Genomic DNA, 21,293 nt, shown 5'->3' with positions numbered 1-21,293 from the left:
AAGGCTATTTGACAGTCAGACAGAGATTTACCTAAGAGGCTCATGAGAACATTCAAATAAGGAACTATATTTAAATTCTGGAAATAAATTCTCTTTCCTCTCATAATCCATCATCAGAATCTCGGTGTATCAATGACCAGCTGCCAGCAATAATATCATAAGCAGACAAAAGCACTCAAGAATTGCTACTCAGGCAAAAAGTCTCCAAAAAGTTGATTTGAGGCCTGTAAGAGTTGGTCTGGGTTTGACATAACAATCAATTGCCATTTCCTAGATCATTCATTTCAATAGTCATCAGACTGCTGCAAAAGTCACCTTAGCACTCATCTCTCACAGGATTTTACTTATTACTTCAGCCCACTAAGAAATAATGCTTCTTTTGTTCAGAAGTGGTAGGCTTATAGTGGTATCATGACTATTCATAAATCATTAATAGAAAATTGAGATCTTAATTCTGTTTGTAGATAGATATAAAAATTAAGAATCAAGTTTTACTACCACAGTCTTTGCCATACCCTGGTAGTTTAGATCTACATTTTGGACCAACTTTTCTCACTGAAAAATGTCTCTATTGTATGAAATTAAGCATTGTATATTACATATCAATTTCAATCTTTTTCCATCCTGGCACAACAAAAAACTTTGAACCACAGAACCATCTTTTTTCAGACACTTCTCTCCACCATAAAGTTGGGTCTTGTCAAAATCTTTTGCAGACACTGAAAAGCTACTGTCTGCTTCTACCTCCTGGGTTTTTATCTTCCCTCTCTGATGCTGTTTTGAGAGGGAAGGAAGGGGAGCACAGACATGAAGTCACTGGTGACAGGATACCAGAAGAGAAGTCATTGCTAAGAGTCAGATTTAAAAATTTCAATACTATTCATGGGTAGTCTGTGCCCTACTGGTCTGGAACGATGCTGGGCAATGTGCCACATAAGGGCAGGAGTCACAGGAAACAGAATCACTTTAACAAGCAAGTTTTGTTTCCCTCTGAATTGGGATAGAAGGAAACATATTCTTGATAAAGTCACACAAGCTCACCACTGGCACTGAGTTTTACAGCATTTTGGTCCCATTATTAGGACAGCAATAGGGGAGAAAATGCCTCTTACAAAAGGTAGTCAAGCATTTCAATTTTTGTGTTCCAGTGGAACAGTTAGAAATGACAGTGACCAAGTTGTACAACCTAGATTGCTTCCTCTTTGAAAAATTGAATTAGTTCTGATCAATACTGGCGTCCAGTTTTTGCTCAATCACTCAAACGTGATCTTTATCTGCTTCCTGAACAAATGTAATAAATTACATATGAGATCACCAGCAAGCCATATGGTAAGTTATTCACTACTAGAGGCTACATTGAATACATTCAGTTTTAATGAATCTCAGAGGTTTTTGTGGCATTCCACTGCCACAAGAAGAGTTGTATCCTAAAGGATACTATAAAAGCCTTCAGTCCAACATCTGCCGGGAGCCCGGCCTTTTCCATGTATGGTACTGTAAACAGAAGCTCTCTTTGAGGAATTCGCTATGCTGCGAGAGCCGAGTTCCACACATTCCTCAGCAAGAACCTCATGCTGCACAGGAAGCCAAGAAGCACACATCAACATACCACACAACCATATGTGCACACTTTGATCTTTGTAAACAAGCTAACATCAGTTTAACTCCAGCTATTCAAAGCTTCACGTGCTAAAAGTATTGCATATAAAAACATAACACAAAATACTTCGACTGAATGTAACCATGACCTCCTTCCAAAGCAAAAGTAATTACAGAGACTTCTTTGAAGTTAACATTCACATTGCAAAATGTGTCTTGAGCACTTTGAAAGAAAGAAAACACCGCCTTTTGTTTTCTCCAAATTACAGAATATTGGCTTGGGAATGTGAATGACGAAGTAAGAGGCCAGAAATTAGAACCCAAACCAGCATTAATCAACTGAAAGTTGCTTCAGCATCTTCAGATGTGGCAAATGCTGGCAAAGCTCAGGATATAAAACAGCAGTAATTCATCCTTTCTACCCACAGGGCATACAGGAGATGTGCCAGCCTCACACTAATTCCCAAATACCCTGAGAAACCTCTGCTGTAAGATGCTTGTGGGAGGACAACTGAAACAATTACTTAAAAATCAACCAAACACAAGTCTTTACCAAAAAAAAAAAAAAAAAAAAATAGGAAGCTCTTGGGAAAGTTTTGACTTTAATTAATTTGCTTCATGAAGCACTTTAATAAAAAGTGTGGATGACATTTACCAAATATCTTTACTAAGTATTATTTGTATTGTACATAATGTGTCTAAAATTTCCACACAAAAGCAAGCACAAACTGAAACAGAAGGTGACAGACTCTGCTCTCATGACTACTATATTACATAAATTATTTCATCAATTTATGGGTTTATACGCTGTATGTAAAGCATTTATTTCTAGTCCTAAAGCTTGAAAAGAAAACAAATGCATCCATAATAGATAGAAATAGGACAGAACAAATAGAGATACACTGTGCAGACATACAAGGAGGAAGCGTTAGAAAAATAAAGAAGGAAAGAAAAGAATGCAGTGATAGGCAGGTTGAGGTAGGATACACACGAGTAGGATATGATTACCAAAGTTACTATTCCTTTGCCTTTGTAGTGCATTAACATATATGGTTTTTAATGCCACAATATCATACCTTAGCTGATGCTCTCTCAGATTAGACAATGCTTCCATTCCATGTAAATATGAATACACAATCTCCAAGTCCTACAAAAATAAGGAAAACATTTTTAGTATTCTCAGTTTGGTACAAACTGTTAAAACACTGGTTTTAAAAGCATCCAAAGTTCTCTTAACAGGGGTAGTAGTGATATTTCCAGGAGTTTAAAGCCAAACTGCAGGAACACCTTTGATTATAATCTGGAACGTCACACGAGGAAGAATGGTAGCATGTCCACATCAAATACAGAAACCTATCTGCTTTTACTGTCATTACTCTACGTCTAGGAAACAAGGCTAGTCCAGAATTACAGTGAACTATTTTGCAACTATCACAGTCCTGCTTTCCAAAGCCAACATCCCCAAAACTTTCATTTACTTTGTAAAGCAAGGTCATAAGAAATCAGTTTTTTCATGTTCAGGGGAAAAGAAAAAAAGTACAACAGAGTCTAACAAAATACTCCATTGTACAGAAATATTTCTAAAATTGTATCCTCTTCAAACAGAAGATAATCTACAATCTAAAATGTGAAAAAAAGCTGGCATGAACAGAAAAATTATTGGCATGAGATAATAAGAAAAACCAAATATGATCCTAATTATAATATGGTGAAATTTTATATTCAACCATTGTGGGCCTCCAATATCCAGCCGACAAAACATTAATAAAGATATGGGAACAACATCCAAGACTAAAACATCCTAAAATGCAACTGTGGAAACACTAATGTCAGGCTAGAGGCTTTGCTCAAGTTACACTTAAAATAACTACAGCATTTAAGAGAAAGTTTCAGTGAAGCCAACAACCTCTATTTAAAGTGATTTAACTTTGGCTCATGGATTTCATGCTGTTTCATCGCTCTTTTTCTTATTTTAAAACTTGTTAGTTGAGAGACAAAGTATGATCCATAATTCATTAAAAATCAGAGCAACAGTCCTCAATCACTAACTGAGGCAGACAAAGTTGAGAATAAACTAACACCAACACAACTCACGTAATTTACTGTGAGAAGATGCTTTTCAAGTAATGGAATATATCAAAGCTAGAAATTTATTAAAGATTTGATCACTGTGAAATATCTGTGAATTGAAAATTGCCTAAAAAGTACAGAAATACTTGTTTTCAGACACAATGAAAGAATGTTCTTTGGGCAAAGACAAAGAATTGATGTCACAGAGAGAACTTGAATTTAAGAAAGAAAAAGAAAATCCCACTTAAATACATTAAATACATTAAATACATTAAGTGTAGAAACATGCTGTAGTTGTTAAAATCATGGAACAGATCAGAAAAGATACCAGGAGTAACACTCTGTGGCTAAGGCCAGATAGATGCCTCTCATTCTGTAACAAAAATAATGTCTTTTTCTCAGAGTGGAAAAGGCAAATGTTCAGCTTGAAAAAGCAGAAGAAACATACAAGCCAAAGTGCTGCAATTTCACTTCAATTTTGGCCCTTCTGTTCCCTTGCCCTCTAGAGGCTTTGGTCCTGCAAACAGCAGAGGGCACATCAAAGACAAAAGTAACTGGGATGGAGGAACACTGTACACACAAGGCTCTGAAGAGAAAATACAGCAGTGGCTCGCCTTTTTGCTTTTTCTTCCTACAAATAAAAGTGTGTGAAAAGACACGTCTGCTGTAGTCAGCGACCTGCTCACTCGCCAGACAGGCTGGAGGTGAGCAGGGGCTCCTGGGAGCCTGTGCTGGCGGCAGGGTAAGATGCAAGCCAGGCAGTCCCCTGGCACTGCTGCTGCTCATCCAGACGTGCTGGACTTCACGGCACAAGCCAACAGCTGCCATGGGAAGCTGGGAGGGGACTACTGAGGATCAGATGCTGGTAGCAGCATCTTACATGGAAAAGAGTCTGGCCAGAAAGTACTTCTCTAACTCATTTCCAGCAAGTCTCTCTAGCAACAAGCAGAGGAAAAAGGAGAGTAACTTTCTGCCACCATCTTTCTCTGGAGTGGCAGAGACTATCTGCTGTAAAGTATTCACAGAAGAAGAGAGAACCATTAAGGATGCTAGCTTACAGACCCAGGAATGGACCCATGGGCATGTGGTTTCCAAAACTGATGGGTGACATAAACTCAGTGATCAACCCTACAGTTGTTACAAAGGAGTGATGAACACAGGTTGTGTTCCAAGAGGAATGCAGCTGAAGTGACTCAGTGGAGGGGGAATGCATTAAATCAGGGAAGGGAGTCATAGAATCATAGAACAGTCTGGGTCAAAAGGGATGTTAAAGATCATAATTCCAAAACCCCTGCCATGAGCAGGGTCTCCTTTCACTAGATAAGGTGGTTCAAAGCCTCATCCAGCCCAGCCTTAAGGCATTGACCAATTTCACAAACAATGAGGTATGTTTAGTGAAATCTTTTTTTAAAGTAAGAAATTCTCTTTCAAAATACAAGCATACTTGTCAAATATTTGCAAATCCCATAGGTTCCCAGATGAGGAACTGCAGTTGGTGGAGGTCCTTGACTAAAAAAAAAAAAGGAATAAAAGAGATTTTAAAAAAATCTGATGAACTCTAATAAAAGGGAGAGGAGAGGGAAAAAAAACACAATTAATGAAGTCTTTACTTGTGCTTCTATCATAGTTGCTGGGTAAAGATATCTCATCACTGAGAGAACTAAGGTGGGGGGCTTTTTTCCAGTTTGCAAAAAAACAAAAGAAAAAACAGGCAGCAAGAAAACATGCTAACATCTCAGCTGCCATGCAATGGATATTTCTGACAAGTGCCAAAGTGAGCTGCTGACCATTCCTTAAGCGGAATCTTTCCAGAGGCGTCTGGCAGGGAACAGCTCCCTCTAGCACCAAAAGTTTGGCATTGAAATTGAAGTAACAAAAATACAGTAATGCTCCTTTCAATCAGCTTCTCCACAATACTGCAAAGTAGTACTACTACAGTAGAGTCAAAAATGCAAATATATATTCATACGTGGTCAGTAGGCTCTGCACATTTCCAGTTAGCCTGCAGCATTAAAGAGGGGGAAGGCAATTAAAAAAAAATAAAATCAGAATGTCAAGTTATTGTTGTTAGGTCACATCAGTTTTCCATTTCTCTCAGGAAAAATCACACTGCACTTATTTGGCAAAAATACTCATTATCGAACACAAATGGCTGTTTCAACTTCTTAATTCAAACTGAATTGACAGAATGTAAGAGTCTTTTGGAAACATCTGTGCCAAATATTGCAATATCTTAAGCAGATTCCAAATGCTTGAAATTAAATCACTTCACAAAAATAACACACACAGACATAAACTTAGGCATGTAAGCTATGAAAGTTTTTTATTTTGACATTCAAGACACTTGACAAAAGCTAAACTTCTCAATTTCTCAGAAAACAACTCTGTCTTTAAAGGATGTGACATGCCTACATGATTTATACAGACTAGTTAATCAAAACCCTTAAAGCAGCAGCTAAAGGTAAGCCCACTGGGACTTACACAAACGTTTCTGCCAGTTCGCAGTGTCCCTGAAAGCCGCCTCTAGCTGATGCACAGGATATGCAGAAGTAAGCAAGTAACAGCACAGATGCTGCTTTTACAAGGCGTGTTCCCAAATAACCACCGGAGGGCAGACCGAGCCACCGAAATTTCCGAGAACGTCATTCTCTCCAGTTTCTCCCTTCATTGTTTCGAATATAACTTTTTAAGAGTTTGAAAACGTCAAAAGAAGCAACGTTAAATCATCACCTGGTTAAATATTCTGCTACAGGAAGGACTACTTATCCAAAAGCACAGAGGAGCTACCAGCTTTCTGCTTCCTAGTTTTATCTAGCCAGCAGAATTTAAAAAAAAAAAATAAAATAAAAAAAAAATAAAAAAAGGCAAAAGCCATGCAAAGCCTCAGCTGATCTTGCTACACAAAGGTTGTGGCAACAGCTTGCAAAAACATCTCAATGGAAACTCCAAACCCAAAAATTAAATGCAAAGCAGAAATTAGTGCAGCTTTTAAAGCATGGTTTTATTTAAATGAAAGCTAAAAGATTGAAATCTAGTCTACACTTAAATCTGTACTGCAGCCAAAGTCATATGCTTGGGTTGCTGTGTGGGAAGCAGCATGAAATTTGTTTAATTCAGTGTTATTTCTTAATTTACTTGTTTCCGTGGTGTCAGATGGATCACTTTAAAGTTCTGACTGTACTTTGAAACAAAACAGACACTCAAGTTTTAGCACAGCTCAACTTCAATTAGACCTGCAGAAACATATTGGTCTGCAACCTTACCTCTGCTCTCCATGCTAATAAAAATCTGTCTATGTTTATGCCCAGACTTTCTATCCATTTGATTTGTGCTTCAAACATATTTGCCAGTTACACAAACCAGACAAACCCAAACCAGAATGCTGGCCCCAAATTCATAATAACTTAATGAAGACATTTTTACTTTATTAAGATGATGGAGAGGTGAAAATTTGTTATTTTGGACTGAAAAACATAAACCTCTCTAAAAATTGCAAGCTTACACTGATTTCCTGGTTTGCATTAAGGTGTGAAACTCAACTATTCATCCTCACCACAGTTAAGCAAAATCCTGAGAAATTCATTGCTCTCCAAGTAAGAAATTCACTCATTTCTGTGATGTGGCAAAGAAGCAGAGAGCAGCTTTCATCTTATAATAGTTTTGTTTCTTTCAAATCAAAAGGAAAAACAGAAAACAAGCTAACTTCTTGATTCACGGTCTTGAAGGATAGAAGAAAAAAGCAACTTTTCAAAGCACCTAATATTCACCTGAGGCTCAAAACGATCTGTGTGCTGAGAGTACAATGTATTTTGAAAGGCTGATCTCTTAAAAGTAACATATCTTTAGTTCACACTCAGACAACCACCAGGAGAACCAGGCTTCAAAGGATGCACTCACTCCCCATCACATGAGGCCCCTCCAGACCACACCCCAAGCCCAAGTTTCACTGCTGTGAGGACAGGAGGTCCCACCTAGTCCCTCCATGCCGATTCCTCCACCTCCCTGGCCCCAGGGTGAGCACCTGCTCACAGGGACACAACTTCAAGCTGCTCTCTTGGCAGCATGAGACCCATGAGCTCCAGTGTCGAGGTCATGGAGGCAACTCTCCTGCAGCCCGGAGGAGGTGGGACCTCAAAGTCTTTGATGGGTTTCAACAGACCATGAAACTGCTGGCAGGAAGACAGTTATTTTAGCTCAGACTGGGACCTCCCCAAATTGCAGCAATGCCCAGTTTTTTCTTCTTATTGAGCAACGAAGTCACAGTCCAAAACCAGGTTGTTGAAGTATTGCCTCTCTTTCATTGTAGGATCTTCTCCTTTTCCCTTTTCTTCACACACTCAGCACCTGAAATCATATGACTCTCAGCCACTAGGATAGCTATACCAAGCACTTACATTCCTTTTTTCCCCCCTCTACTACTGATTTAGCACTGTCTGGCTGCCTGTACTGGCTCACAGAGGCCAAAGCAGTGCCAGCATCACCAAAAGAAAGAGACTGGACCACAGCAACATCAATCCCATCCAGCCTACACAAAATCTTCCATGTGCACAGAGGAGCTGTGGCCACTCTCACATAGGTTTGTTCACATCTGGCTCACACTGAAATGCCAGGCTCTCACCCAGAGCAGCTCAGGAGATGACACAAGTCACTGCCTCCAGAGACAGTGAGGTGGGCAGGCAGACAGGGCAGGTATTGGGGGAGCTACCCCAGCCAAATCTCCCTCTACAGGCAAGACCTGAGGGGGAATAAACAATCCAGTAAGGGGGAGCTCACATCTTGCAAATACTGACCTGCAAAACACAGGAGCAAACCGCAAAAACTGACTTCCATGGTGACAGAAAAACCCAGTATTGCTGATACCAAAATCACTGCCATGCACACATGAAGAGGAATATTTCATCTTCACCTCCAGTGTGCTAGCAATGGAAAAAAACCTGAACACACTCATAACTGCTGTGTAGGAGCATGCCCAGGTATGTACACACTTATCACTGAGCCATAAAGAGATTAAAAAGAACTATTTGTCTGCAAATTTTTAACATTCTTTTTCTTACACCAGGACCTTCAAATTCAGGTGGGGGCACTGCCACATGGGAAGCCTGCCAGCATCCAACCTATTTTATTATACTACCATTTTAAGATAATTTTTTTAAGATAATTTTTAATTTTTAAGATAAATTTTTCTTTTTAACTTTACTATAAGCTACAACATTTCTCTGCAAGCCATTTTCACTATTGTACATAAAGATCTGTGGCTTAAAATAAACTAAAGCCTAAGTTATTGGGAATAATTTGTTGATGCTGAATTGGCAGCTATACAAGAAGAAATTAAACATTTCAGTGAAATTAAATATGTTTAATGGTCCTCATTTCATTCATACATGACTGAAATTCCATGGACCATGTTTTAAGGAAGAACATAAGTCTTGTAAATTTACCTGTAAGTTCTGAAAAATCTTACCATCTTAGCCTGCATTATATTATATATATCAACTATATATAGCATTATATAGTTATAGATCAACTAACATGCATTATATTCTGGTAAATTCATGACAATACATCACTCCACAGCAACCAAGCATGAGTAAGCTTGGGAATCAGCCTTCACCAGAAGGGAGCTTTCAGGCCATCCAGCCAACCCAAGCCCTCACTTCATCTAGGCAGTGGAAAAGAGATATTGTACTGATCTTCTTAAGAGTTGTTGACACACAAAAATAGTTATTTTTAACTCCACCATGGGGAGGGTGGGGATATTTGTTCTGGGTTATTATTTATTCTGGGTGGAAATTTTAAACTGGAATAGAAACAGGGGGAACAGGCGATTTTAATCTGAAGCACCCATGCATGAAGCTAATCAGGAGCAACTCCAAAACCCCATAAAGAAAAATCTCATTTTCCTGGGAGTAGTCCCAGTACAGAACAACAACACGCTTTTCCAAAGACTTAACTGAATTACTGCTTCAATGTCAGATGCTGGAGAAACACCATAGGATCATAGTAAAACAACTGCAGAGAAATATGATGTTTCAGCAGAGTATTGAAATCAGCTTTCCTGTATTTCAAAGATTTTTTTTTGTGAATTATTTTCTTTCTAAAGAGTTTCCCCTCAAAAGACAATTTCATTACATGCTCATTTTTGCATTTTAGAATTTTTTTTTCTAATTGAAAGTGTCCAAAAATGAGTTGGAAGGTTCAACGACCCACCCACACTAACAGACTTTTAACATTGTCTCAAGAGTAGTCCAATTGATTCAACATATCCTGCTGGTCATAAAGCTTTCAGCAGAATAAAGCAAAAAAAAAAAAAATTAAGACATTCATTATTATAATCATCCTATAAGATGGGGGGATGAACATGGAAAGGGTAGATGGGAAATTAAAGCCTGCCATGCCATAGAAGTCCATGAGCAAACTAATGAGCATAGGAAATTACAGGGTAGTGCAGTGCATTTCTTTTCTGCCTTCCGGACTCTCAGAAGTCAGACACTTAAATGCTTAACACAAAAGCCCAAGCTCTGTAGTCAGAAATCCAATGTCCAAATGCAAGAAAAGCAGTTCCGCCACAAAAGATCCTTCCTACTGAGAGCATAGTCCGTAATTATAAAAGGTCCTTCAGTTATTCACCATTAAAAATATATGTAGTTGTCTTTTTGCATATTTTCAATATTTATTGCCATTAGTTGGAGGTTTGTATTAAGGCTGTTAAATCCATTTTCACATTCACTGCACAAATATTCACATCTTTTGTTGCAGAGGGGTATTTTTGATGCTAAGGAGAGTTTCAAATTATTTTGAGATTGGGTTATTCATCCCATATTTTTCATTAGCTACGTGAAATAACACCCAGTATCCTATTAAATAAAAATCAATCTTGCACTAATAAATAGATCAGCTACTAAACATGGCCGTATGTATTTTTAAACAACTACTTATAGCAGAGACCAATTTAATGTAAGTTTATTCAAATATACAGTACTATAATGATTGGCAGATTTCAATTTAAAAAAATTATTTAAAAAAAAATCAGGAACTGAAAAGGGAAAAACAAAGTGATACACAAATGTTTTGGAATTAATAGTCAAAAAGTAACTCCTAGTTGATACCAAGTTGTGATGGCAGAAGCACTCTAAAGGACATCAGCCTAGAGATCAACATCACAAAGAACAACTAAGGTGGCCAGGAAAAGAAGACCATGGTGTATCACCTAAAGTTGCCTTCCAAAAATAGGGTCAGTAGTTAGCTGTGCTTAGAGGATTCCCCAAAAGCTGTGAGAGAAGATTAAGATATGACAGTTCTCAGATACTTTTAGAGGTGCATTTGAGGGGCTTTTTAAGAGTGCTTAATTAGTCTACAGGTTTCAAAGCAGGCAGGTTAATATCCATGGTGCCAGGTTACCTACAAGGACTATAGTTCACACAACCTAGGAATAACTAAGCCAGGCAAACAACTTGCCATGAAGGAAGCACATCACTACAAACTTGGCCTAGAAGAAACTGTCATACAAACTCCCTTATAGTGAGCAAGGGCAATGTATTTTCTGAAAAAAATTAAGTTTCTGTAAAGCCTAGGTCCTGGTACTAGACACAGCTGCACAGTATTCCTTCTTCAATGCATCCTTAAAAGTGTTGTGATCATAAATCCTAACAACGTATACTTTGTAGCATACTGCTATTTATGGTAGATGAACACATGGTGGACCAGATGTGTTAAATGGGGCAGGTATTCCAAATCATGAGCAAAAATGTCACAGTGACATAGAAGAGGTGCCTTTCATCAACTGACATGTGGTAATTGCTCCTATGAATATTTTAAGCTTTCCACTGTGAACAAACTATAAATTCAGCACCAGGATAAGGCAGAAGTGTGCCTGAGCTGATAAAGGGGTAACCCCATAAGCCACCTCTGCACCTGTGATCATCTGTCTGGATCTGAAGCTGTAACAGCCCCAACTGCTCACATTTATCTAGCTTCTCAGACATAACTGCATTCTAAAATGCAATGTCTTGCTTTTAAAACAAGACCTTCGAACAAAGCTTGTTGCTGTTGGGAAGGAGCGGCCCAGCAATGAAATGGGGGTTTCAGCACTGTCCCGAGTGCTGAATGTCATCACACTCCACCCTCTGGTTTGTGCATTTTCTCCCTTGCCAGCCAAACCCAAACAAACCCCAAAACCACCCAGAAACACAAGCTCCGCCCTCGTCAAGAAAGATCAGTTCCCAGGCACAATTCAATCCCAACGCAGCCAGCAATACACTCCTTCCAGAACTACCCAGAGCATCAGGGCCACCTCCACTTTGTAAACTGGAGATTTCTAGAAGTCCATGATGCCAGGGGAGACCCTGACCACCCCTCCAGAGGTTACTTGTCATAAACAGCCACCACTGAGCTGGGCTTAAGCAACGAGGAGCTCCAGGCTGCAGCTCCCGGCTTATTACCATGACAACTCACATCCAGAAACAAAAGGAACCTGCACGCGTTGGGAGCTGTGCTCTGCCAGAACTTACTACGAAAATATCTCAGTAGTACTATAATCAACAAAAAATACAGTGACTTGTTTTCTGTGGCTGGCTTACAATCATTTTATATTGCTGGCTTACAACCAACCAAAGCAAAAACACAAAACAAACAAGACAAAAATAAAGTTCCCCTTTCCAACCACAGAGGCAACAGCGAGTATTTGCTGAAGTAAAATTGCACTATTTCTTTTTGGTTTTGAGAATTTGGAGTTTTTTTAATGGGAAATAATGTTGCTCAGTTTCTTCATATTTATGAATTAAAAAAAAAAAAAAAAAAAGTAGATCTAATAAAATCATAAGGAAGAGGGAGAAAATATTACATCACAATTTTTATATCCCAATATATATCCTTTATATTCATGCTTTTAAAGAAAGCATTAAAAATCATTTACACAGATAAAATTTTCCCAGAAGTTACAGACACAAGATAGCCAAGAGTCATGTTCTTTTTCTTTGTTAGCAGATACATTTGCAACATATTTCAGAGCATTGCTTCCAAGAGATATAAATCTTACTTGAAGCATCAACAGTAGGTCACATGAAAATTATTCCCAGGCTATCAGGCAAATGATCATACTGAAGTACATATTTACCTGTCAAATCATTCTTCACCCAAAAATTAATCTCAAAAGCTACTGGTGGTCACATCCTACCAGAGCTGGCATTTCTCCTCTCTGTAAAGGAGGCAAACAGATAACTAACTAAAGTTCTAAAGTATTTTCCACACAATATACATCAAGCCTGAATTTATTTCTTAGCTCAGATATTTTCTGAAAAATAGACTGCATTTAATAGCACCAAATTATTATCTTTTGGCATTTTTGAGGGTTTTTTCCCCTCTTCCTATAAGCAATGGTAGAATTCTGAGAGGGTTTGCTTTTTTAAGTATTACTTGGGGTTGAATCAATTTCCATATTTCAGATGGACTTACTGGGGACACTGCTCTGATCTGACTTCAGCACACATTTTCACTCTTAGAGCAGAACACCAATCACCAAAAAAAATTGCACTTCAAATGGGCAAACATCCACAGAGGTCAAGCTTCTGTAGGATCATGGCGGTGGGTGAAGCACAGCCCCTCTCAAGCCATCACACTGCAACGCAAATGCAGCTCCAAGTACCACAAAACCAGATGGAAAACACAAGTTAGTGCCCTTCCATTGCTGAATGGGTTGGACTTTCATAAATTCAGGCTTGATGATGATTCTGTGGAAAGTACTTTAGAACTTTAGCTGTATGTTTGCCTCCTTTACACAGAGGAGTAATGCCACATCCTGGCAGGATGTGACCACCACGTTTGAGATGCATATGCTCTCTTGGACCCTGGGAGAGCATCTGACACCTCAGTGAGCAAATCCTGCTTGGCACAGCTGCTTCCTCTCTGTCTCGGGCTTATGCTGTGACCCTTTAATGGTCCAACAAGCAGAAGTCATGCAGGCACTCACAGACAGCCCACAGGACACTGTACCAGTGCCAGGGCACGTGGGACCACCCTGGCTGAGTGGCAAAGCAGGCAGATGAGCTGGGTTCAGCCCTTCTGCTCTGCCTCTGCCTTCTGTTAAAGTGAAGTGACACAAAGCAGCTGCAGCTTAAGTAACTCATCCCTGCCCTTAGAGGGAAGGAAGGACTTACGTGTCTTAGCTCAGTCTTACCTGGCACAGCAGCCACAAGGGAAAACCATCGGGAACCGCACAGAAGTTTAAATACAAGAGAAATCACACAGTGAAACTTCACTCTGCCAGCCCCTAAAAAAATCCAATCTGGAGGGAACAAATCATTCGGCTTGTTTGGCTGTACTGTTAAACCATAGGAGAGAATCTGTGACCACCCTTCTCAAATATCCCCCATTAGCAGCTCTAGATAGCTCTTTCTCAACTCTTTGAAACCCTTTTCAGCTCATCACACCTGCTGAAGGCAGCCATCAGATTCAAATCCACTTCCATGCAACAGACAGCTCAACACCAAGACCTAACACCTATACCCTTTGTCAAATAGCCAGCTCCATGCCTCAAACATTGCATTTGTACCACAGATTACAGAGCTGGTCACACAGACATTTTCACTCACACAGAGGAGATTCTGAAAAGGCTGGAAGCTGTGAATGAAGCTGATCTGTCACATACTCTGTTCCCTGACTTGGCTGGCTCTGTATGTGTTTTTCATTAACTCTACCAACAACCACAAAGAAACAGAGATATTGCCAGATATTTTTTTGTGACCAGGGACTTCCTAGTTAAGAACACAAGGCATCACAATAGCAGTGACTGCTCTTGGCTGGCCTAAACCATCTACTGCACTAGAGTTTAATTTCTACGAGCTGCTAGTGAGATATGTGGCTGTCATGTCACAGCTGATTTTTTTTTTTTAACTGAAGTTCAAAAACGCCCCTCCATATGCTATACTCGTTTCTCTCCCCAGAAGCCCCAACAAAGACGGACATTTACAAGTCAGCAGGTGGTGCAGCCTCCAAAGGACCAACAGCAAGTGTTGCGGGATTGAGAAACCAAACACAGCGACACATGAAAACCCTGTCCACAGGACAACAGCAGGCAGCCTCTCAGAGTCTTAATCCAACCCATATTAAAGGGAAAGAGGTTTTTCCAAAGTCTTTCCAGAGCAGGACCATATGTCACATACTTTGTTCAGTGCAAGTTAAACACGTGTTAGAGATATAACATGGAATTCCTCTTGTATAATAAAATACACACCCTTGGTTTCATAACAGAATATTTTGGCCTAGTTCTTGAGCATCATTTTCTATAAATTTTTAAAACAGTTCTTGATATATAAAACTTATCGGTTGATTTGCAAACTAATTTAGACTGAGCATATGACAGCCATCCATTTACCGAATCTTAAACTGCTTATCAACTCCTGAGCAAAGGATATTTGTTCTTAAACTAAGTGCATGCCTTCACAGCAGCTTAAAATCATGTCTCCAAAATCAGACATTAAAGGTATGCACATTCCTCATCAGAGATTTCTTCTTATCTCCTGAGTCTAACGACTCGCTCTTAACATTAAAAACAACTCCAAACAGAGCTCAGGTAAGGCATGGCAGTGAAACATCACACCCCTCCCAAAAGCACTCACATGGACAATAGGCGCAATCTCTGCCATCGGAACACCACATTCAGTGGCAAGAAGCCCTTGCAATTAGGAACCCAACTCTAAGCAGGTTTGAGCACCACATCACTATCTAAGCATCCCTAAGACTGTACTAATAAATATGACCAAAATTAACTAGCTGCTTGCACAGCCCTAGAATGTCCTAAAACATGGAAGAAACAAACACCTTTCCATGTTTTTTCCTGAATTTGCCGCAAGAACACAGGAGTGACAAATGCAATTTCAAACAGCAGTGAACCTTTCCTAAACATACAACGGCCTATGATGCTGGATAACAAAAAAAAACGGGAGACCATGCAGAAACACAGCCATTTCCTCCAGAAGCCAGGTGGTAGCCAGGAGCCTTACTCCAGGAGCATCTGTTGGGATATGTGGATGCACCTTGCTCACCAGTGACTCTGAGCTTTAGGCAAAGAGCAAGAGGGATGATTAGTGACAGTGACTAACAGCAGAGGACTCCTCCAAAGGCTGGCCATGGTGACTGAGGTGAATGACTGCAGAGGGATGGGAGGGCAAGGCACAAGGACACCACACCTGTGGTGTTCAGCACGAGGAACTGAGATCCAGGCAGGTTTATTATTAGCTCCAGCCTCCATGGCTGTCTGTTGGTACCAATAGAGCTAATTACTGTTTCTGCTCTCTGCTCCCCAACCCCACTTGGAAGGGCTCATTAAGTCAGGAGTCAGGCAATACCCACAACAGCCTCCACTACATTTAGACAGCATTTCTCTGCTGGAGAAATAAGCCACAGAGACCCCAGAGAGTGAGATGCAGAAGGCAGATCCACACGGAGTCAGCTCAGGAGCAACAGAACTGGATCAGAACTAGCTCTGTGGAAATCCAAGGTGCTTTCTGCATCCTGTTCACTACCCCCAAGTCCAAAACTAAAGCCCAGTAATTACACCATCCCTGCATCATCAGAAGTTTTCCTCAATGTGCCTGCTGCCTCTCAACTAAAGCATCCTGCAGGACCTGACTGCAGGATGCAGGACTGACTCTCTTTAAAAAATCATAACAGCACCTGTAAACTGACAGGGAAGCCTGTAAGTGTTGAGACATTTTCCTTTGAAGACAACATTTTCAGTTAACACAGATCCTGATTGTTATTTCTAGTGTCACACATCAAGGAGTGGCTTGTCTGTCAGACTTTATCTACTTCATCTGCAAGTGGTCAGCAGTCAGACAAATTATCTAGTTTAAGAAACAGTAGTCAGACTGCAAACTTTTCATCCACAACACAATACAAATAAGTGTTTTCAGACTATAAAGTCATTGTTTCTATGTACAAGACCCATGCACTACAGCTGAGAGCTTCTGACAAAATAAGGTTTTACCTTATCACATTAGCCTCTCTGCCTTACCTCCCTCACCAGCAGGCTTAACTCATTTCAAAAGTTTGATTTTTTTCAGAAAGATGTGAGGTTTTTGGCTCCTTTGTGAAACTATCAATTGCTGTAGACTGGCAAATACATCTACCATTTGCTTTTTCCTCATCCTTAATTCAAAGAAATTAATTGCTTATATTTCTAGTGTGTTCCCTTCTGTAGTTTCAGTAATACTAGCATTTAACCCTAATAGGCAGACACAGAGTTGATGGTCAGCACAGAAATGAATTAGAGGTCTCAACGCAGCTGCTAGAGGCAAAACAGCCCTAAAGAAACTACCAGAGGAGGAAAGAACTTGCCACCTCTCTTGGCAGTCTCAGATACTAGAAAAAGTCTGAATGAATCTAGCAGCAGCTCCAAGACCCCACACATTTAATGGCAAGCCAAATCCTGCAAAATCTGGTAAAAGTTCTATGGAGTTTCTAGCTGTACTTTTAACTAAAGCTTTTTGGCACTTGTGAAGGTACAAAGAGCAGCCAGGAGCTCCTAGAACAAGCACATAAGCTGGATGTGTCCATGAAAACAACCAGCAATGCAATAATTTTCTTGTAAATTTTGCAAATACTTGATATCTGTTCTCAAAGAGGGGACCCTGCAGCTTCAGGGTTAGCTCAGCTGGTTAGAGCATGGTGCTAATAATGCCAAGGTTATGAAGCTGATCCCCATATGGGCCATTTACTTAAAGAGTTGGACTTGATGATCCTTGTGAGTCCCTTCCAACTCAAAATATTCTGTGATTCCTTCCCTTCTGTGCTTTGAGTGCACCAAGACTGCAGTGCTTATGCTTTATATTTATCTTCCCATAGCTGAATGGACTGAAATAAGGCAAGAGTCAGCTGTGGATCTTTGCCACAAGTAACAAATTTAAGCTATCTGCAGTTTGACTCCACTTTGGCCAAATACTATTTGCTCACTTAGATTTAGTGCACACGGTGGCACAAAACCTGCCTTGCATGCAGTTTGGGGGAACCTGCACTCATGAATGCCCTGCTAAATTAAAATTCTGCCCTGAAGGATTGGGAAGACCTTTTTGCAACCTCCCAGAGACTGCCTGATGATTGTAAGCTATGTACTGATACAGCACATGTACTAAGTGCTGTCTTCTGCCAGCTCTGCTTGGGTGGGTACCGTACAGATGAAAGACCACGTTGACAGACAGACACAACTGTTCCTCCAGTTTCAACAGCAAGTTTTGCCAGAGGAGATTCCCCAGAGTTACAGTCATGATTTAGCTGGCTCTGTACAGTTGTCTAACCCAGGGGTCAAGGTCTGCACTTTTTTTTACCATTGATTTGCACTTCTCTTTCTGCTTCTTTTTTTCTTGTTTTGTTTTTAAGACTTAACTTAGAAGTCAAGAACAGCAAATGCCTTGGTTTGTGTTTTGGGGATTTTTTGGGGAGGGGGTTAATTATTGAAATAGTACATTTTCATTTTAGTATATGAAGAAGTCATAGATTTCTAACCTTAAATTACACAGCTTTTTCCTTCCAAGGATACTTTGATTTTCTTTCCCACGGCACATGACAAGACTCTAAGCTCAAGATTTAATGCAAGAACACATACTCTCTGAAATCATTAACTTGCACTGTGAGCTTACAGAAGGTACCAGCTGAGTAAGAAGTAAGAGGGTAGCTATTTGAGGTTAGCTATTTACTAGGTTAAGGTTACAGTCACATACAGGGCACGTATGGAGCACAGTTAGTCACAGAAGTATATGAAAAGACCATGTGCCCTTTAGGGAACCAGCTGATCATTCCAATCAGTTCAGGCTCAACATGATATCCTTTACTGTATCATGGGGCTGGTGGAGGTGTCGGGCAGGGTGCTCCTTTGGCATTTGGGGGAATGGTCACAACTGTGAGGGCGCAGGGAGGTGACAGGACAATGCCACTGTAAGAATGCCTACAGCTTCCCTTGTTCTATGCTTTCTGAAATTTGTTTTCTGGAGTTACTTCAAGGATATTAAGTGCTTGAGGAATTAACTACGTCATTTTGATGTTTTAAACAGCAGAATAAAGGACTTTCTGAGAAGCAGGGTTGTACAACAGATCCTTAGGCATTTCTCCTTTTGAAGCTTTGGCAATAGCTGATCACCTTGTGGCATTGGTATGGTCTCACTTGGTAACTGGGAATTTATCTAAGGCCAACTGGTCTTAGTTTTGCTGTAAGTGATTTAGAATTTCCAAGGGGCGGGGGAAGAGAAGCAAATACTGCATTCAGTACTGATCCAGAGACATAACCAAAGAAACAAGCACAAGTCACCGTAATAAAATCATGGAGTCGCAGCACATCTGATTTCAGAAACTTTTCAAAAGTTTTTTATAATTATCTTCTTCATTCACTTATATCTACAAAGTCTTGAAATAAAAAGAAAACCTTTTGCAGAAGAAATTTGACTAGAATTATAAAGCTTTATCAGCAAGGAAAACCTGAGCTTAAGCTTAACTTTAGATGCTGTCAAGAAAAATAAAAATTGAGTACTATGCTAACAGCCTTACAGAAACTGATGAAACTTGCAAATCTGATCCAAAAAAGTCAGAATATAATTCAGAAAAATGAGATAGTAAGAGCTGAAGTTCCTAACAAACCAGCCTTTCAAAGGTACATATCAAAAAAGTGAATCAAGTGAATCTTTTATTACAACATATTTATTCTTTTGAAGAAAGAAGGCCTTTGTACACCTCCTGTATATATCTCAGTTTTTGTCACGTATGAGTCCACTAGCTAGTTTCAAACTTTTTTGACAGCATGGAAGATTTACAACAAAGAGAGAAATAATGAAGAAATTCAAATAAACTGAAAGCAACAACTTTAGAGGATGAGAATCACAAGGAAGGCACAAGTTGAGAACATCAAACACTTGAAAACACAAATATTTACCCAGATTCTTAAACTCATAGACTAACTCTTTAAATATTAATAAAACCCAAACCTGTAAAGTACTTCATATCAACACAAATGACCTGAAACAAAAGATCAGCTTTTACAGGATTTCTAAATTAAAGTTAATATTTAATACAGAGTTTTCCTTAGTCCAGTAACTAAAAGTGAGCTCTATGTTAGCAAATCAGAGCATCCTACTTGCTTTCAAGTTATGAATATACTTTTGTATGTTACAAATAAAAGGTGACCTCAAGAAAAATGGAGCTTTGCTAGTTTTGAAGTAAACACAGCTTATCCAAATTCTCAGGTCTTATAAAAATGCAATGCTTTGATCTCTGATAAATAACATTTTGCCCAACAAACAAGGAAAGGACTAGCCCAAGCTCTCACTGTTGGCTCTCATGGCAAGCTGGCAGAGGGCTCAGGCAGGGAGGAACTGGAGAAGCTGGAGCAGTTGGCAATGGAAGATCAGGAAGTCAGTATCTGGCTGTCTGACAAGACAATTTTCTGGCTGTAATCTCATTCTTTTAAGCAAATTAAAAGAACAAAAAATGCTCTTATTGCCCTTCTGGTTAACAGCATTTCATTTGAACAGCCTGCTGTTTGAGTTCTTAATACGACTATTACCAAGACTAAGTTTTATTTCTGACCTCAAGCCAGCAGAAGAAAGTCTCAGAATTCCCTCACAACACTGACATGGCCCACAGAAGTCCAACTTAACTCGCAGAAGGTGCTTTATTGGTGAGTGCATGCTTTATTGAAAACAACAACATGCATCACATATGGAAAAAGGGTTAAGGGTGGACCATTTACCCAATGAACACAATAATCCTGACCAAGCAGCAGTGCACAAAACTTTTCTTCTATTCTCTATTCAGTTGATACTAAAAAGCATTCTAAAGTAGTCTGAAGCAGTGGAAAAATGTTGAAAATTCAGTAATTGGAAGCAATAGTCTTGCAACAAAACATACACAAGATTTCCAAACAAGAAGTATTCTACTGCCTCTGGTGTCAACGCTTTTCTCCAGAACACTGTATTAATAAAGGGCATGAAGAGGCAAATGAAAAAAGCCCTTTTAAGTATAAGCTCTCAGCAAGAAGAGACCATGTGATTGTCTGAACTCCTAGGCACCATTCAACAAGAATCACGTTACTGTAGAAATACATTTTGACATTATTAAAGTTCTTGATTTAGCCTCGCCATAGCTCACAGTTTACAAGTAACCACAGTGAAGTGTCAGAAGATGCAGTGCAGAGCCTGCACTTTTTAAAAGAAGTCTATATTTTTTTCTTTTAATATTTCCTACATGAGCATTTCAACACTGAATCACACAGTTAATATGGTTTTAGTAGGTTCTGCCCCAGTATCTTGAAAAAAACACTTCGATATTTATAAGCTTTTTATGCAACATGAAAAGCAAAAGTAACCAAATAATACATCTGGTTGTTTCCTACTTCACCGTCACAACACCAGAAAAAAAAATACTAACTGTTTTGAGACCAAGAACAAAGATGTCCTAATTACTGGAAATCCCTCAACAAACCTAAGCAGCAGAGCAAGATTAATAGTCACAAGACTCAGAGATTAATCTATTTACCAAAGACTCTCTGCAACAAAGCAGTCTAATACTAAGATTACTGAAGTTAGATTTTCAACAAGATAAGGGTCAAGAGACCTAAACACTGCAAAACATCTCCCTAATAATGA

At 39.5% G+C, this 21,293-nt stretch overlaps 1 protein-coding gene across 1 annotated transcript in view; it reads right to left on the bottom strand.

Annotated features, from left to right (window-relative positions):
• The window catches only part of RAPGEF2 (Rap guanine nucleotide exchange factor 2), a 185,625-nt gene that overhangs the window by 125,584 nt on the left and 38,748 nt on the right, over positions 1–21,293 (bottom strand). Inside the window, exon 2 of the mRNA XM_053975949.1 lies at positions 2,676–2,746. Within this exon, the coding sequence (XP_053831924.1) occupies positions 2,676–2,746 (71 nt within the window). The remainder of the gene's footprint in view (positions 1–2,675; positions 2,747–21,293) is intronic.

This window comes from Vidua macroura, chromosome 4, assembly GCF_024509145.1.
Source record: "Vidua macroura isolate BioBank_ID:100142 chromosome 4, ASM2450914v1, whole genome shotgun sequence".
NCBI lineage: Eukaryota > Metazoa > Chordata > Aves > Passeriformes > Viduidae > Vidua > Vidua macroura.
The sequence above is the reverse complement of the archived record's forward strand: the minus strand, read 5'-3'. Positions and strand labels throughout refer to the sequence as shown.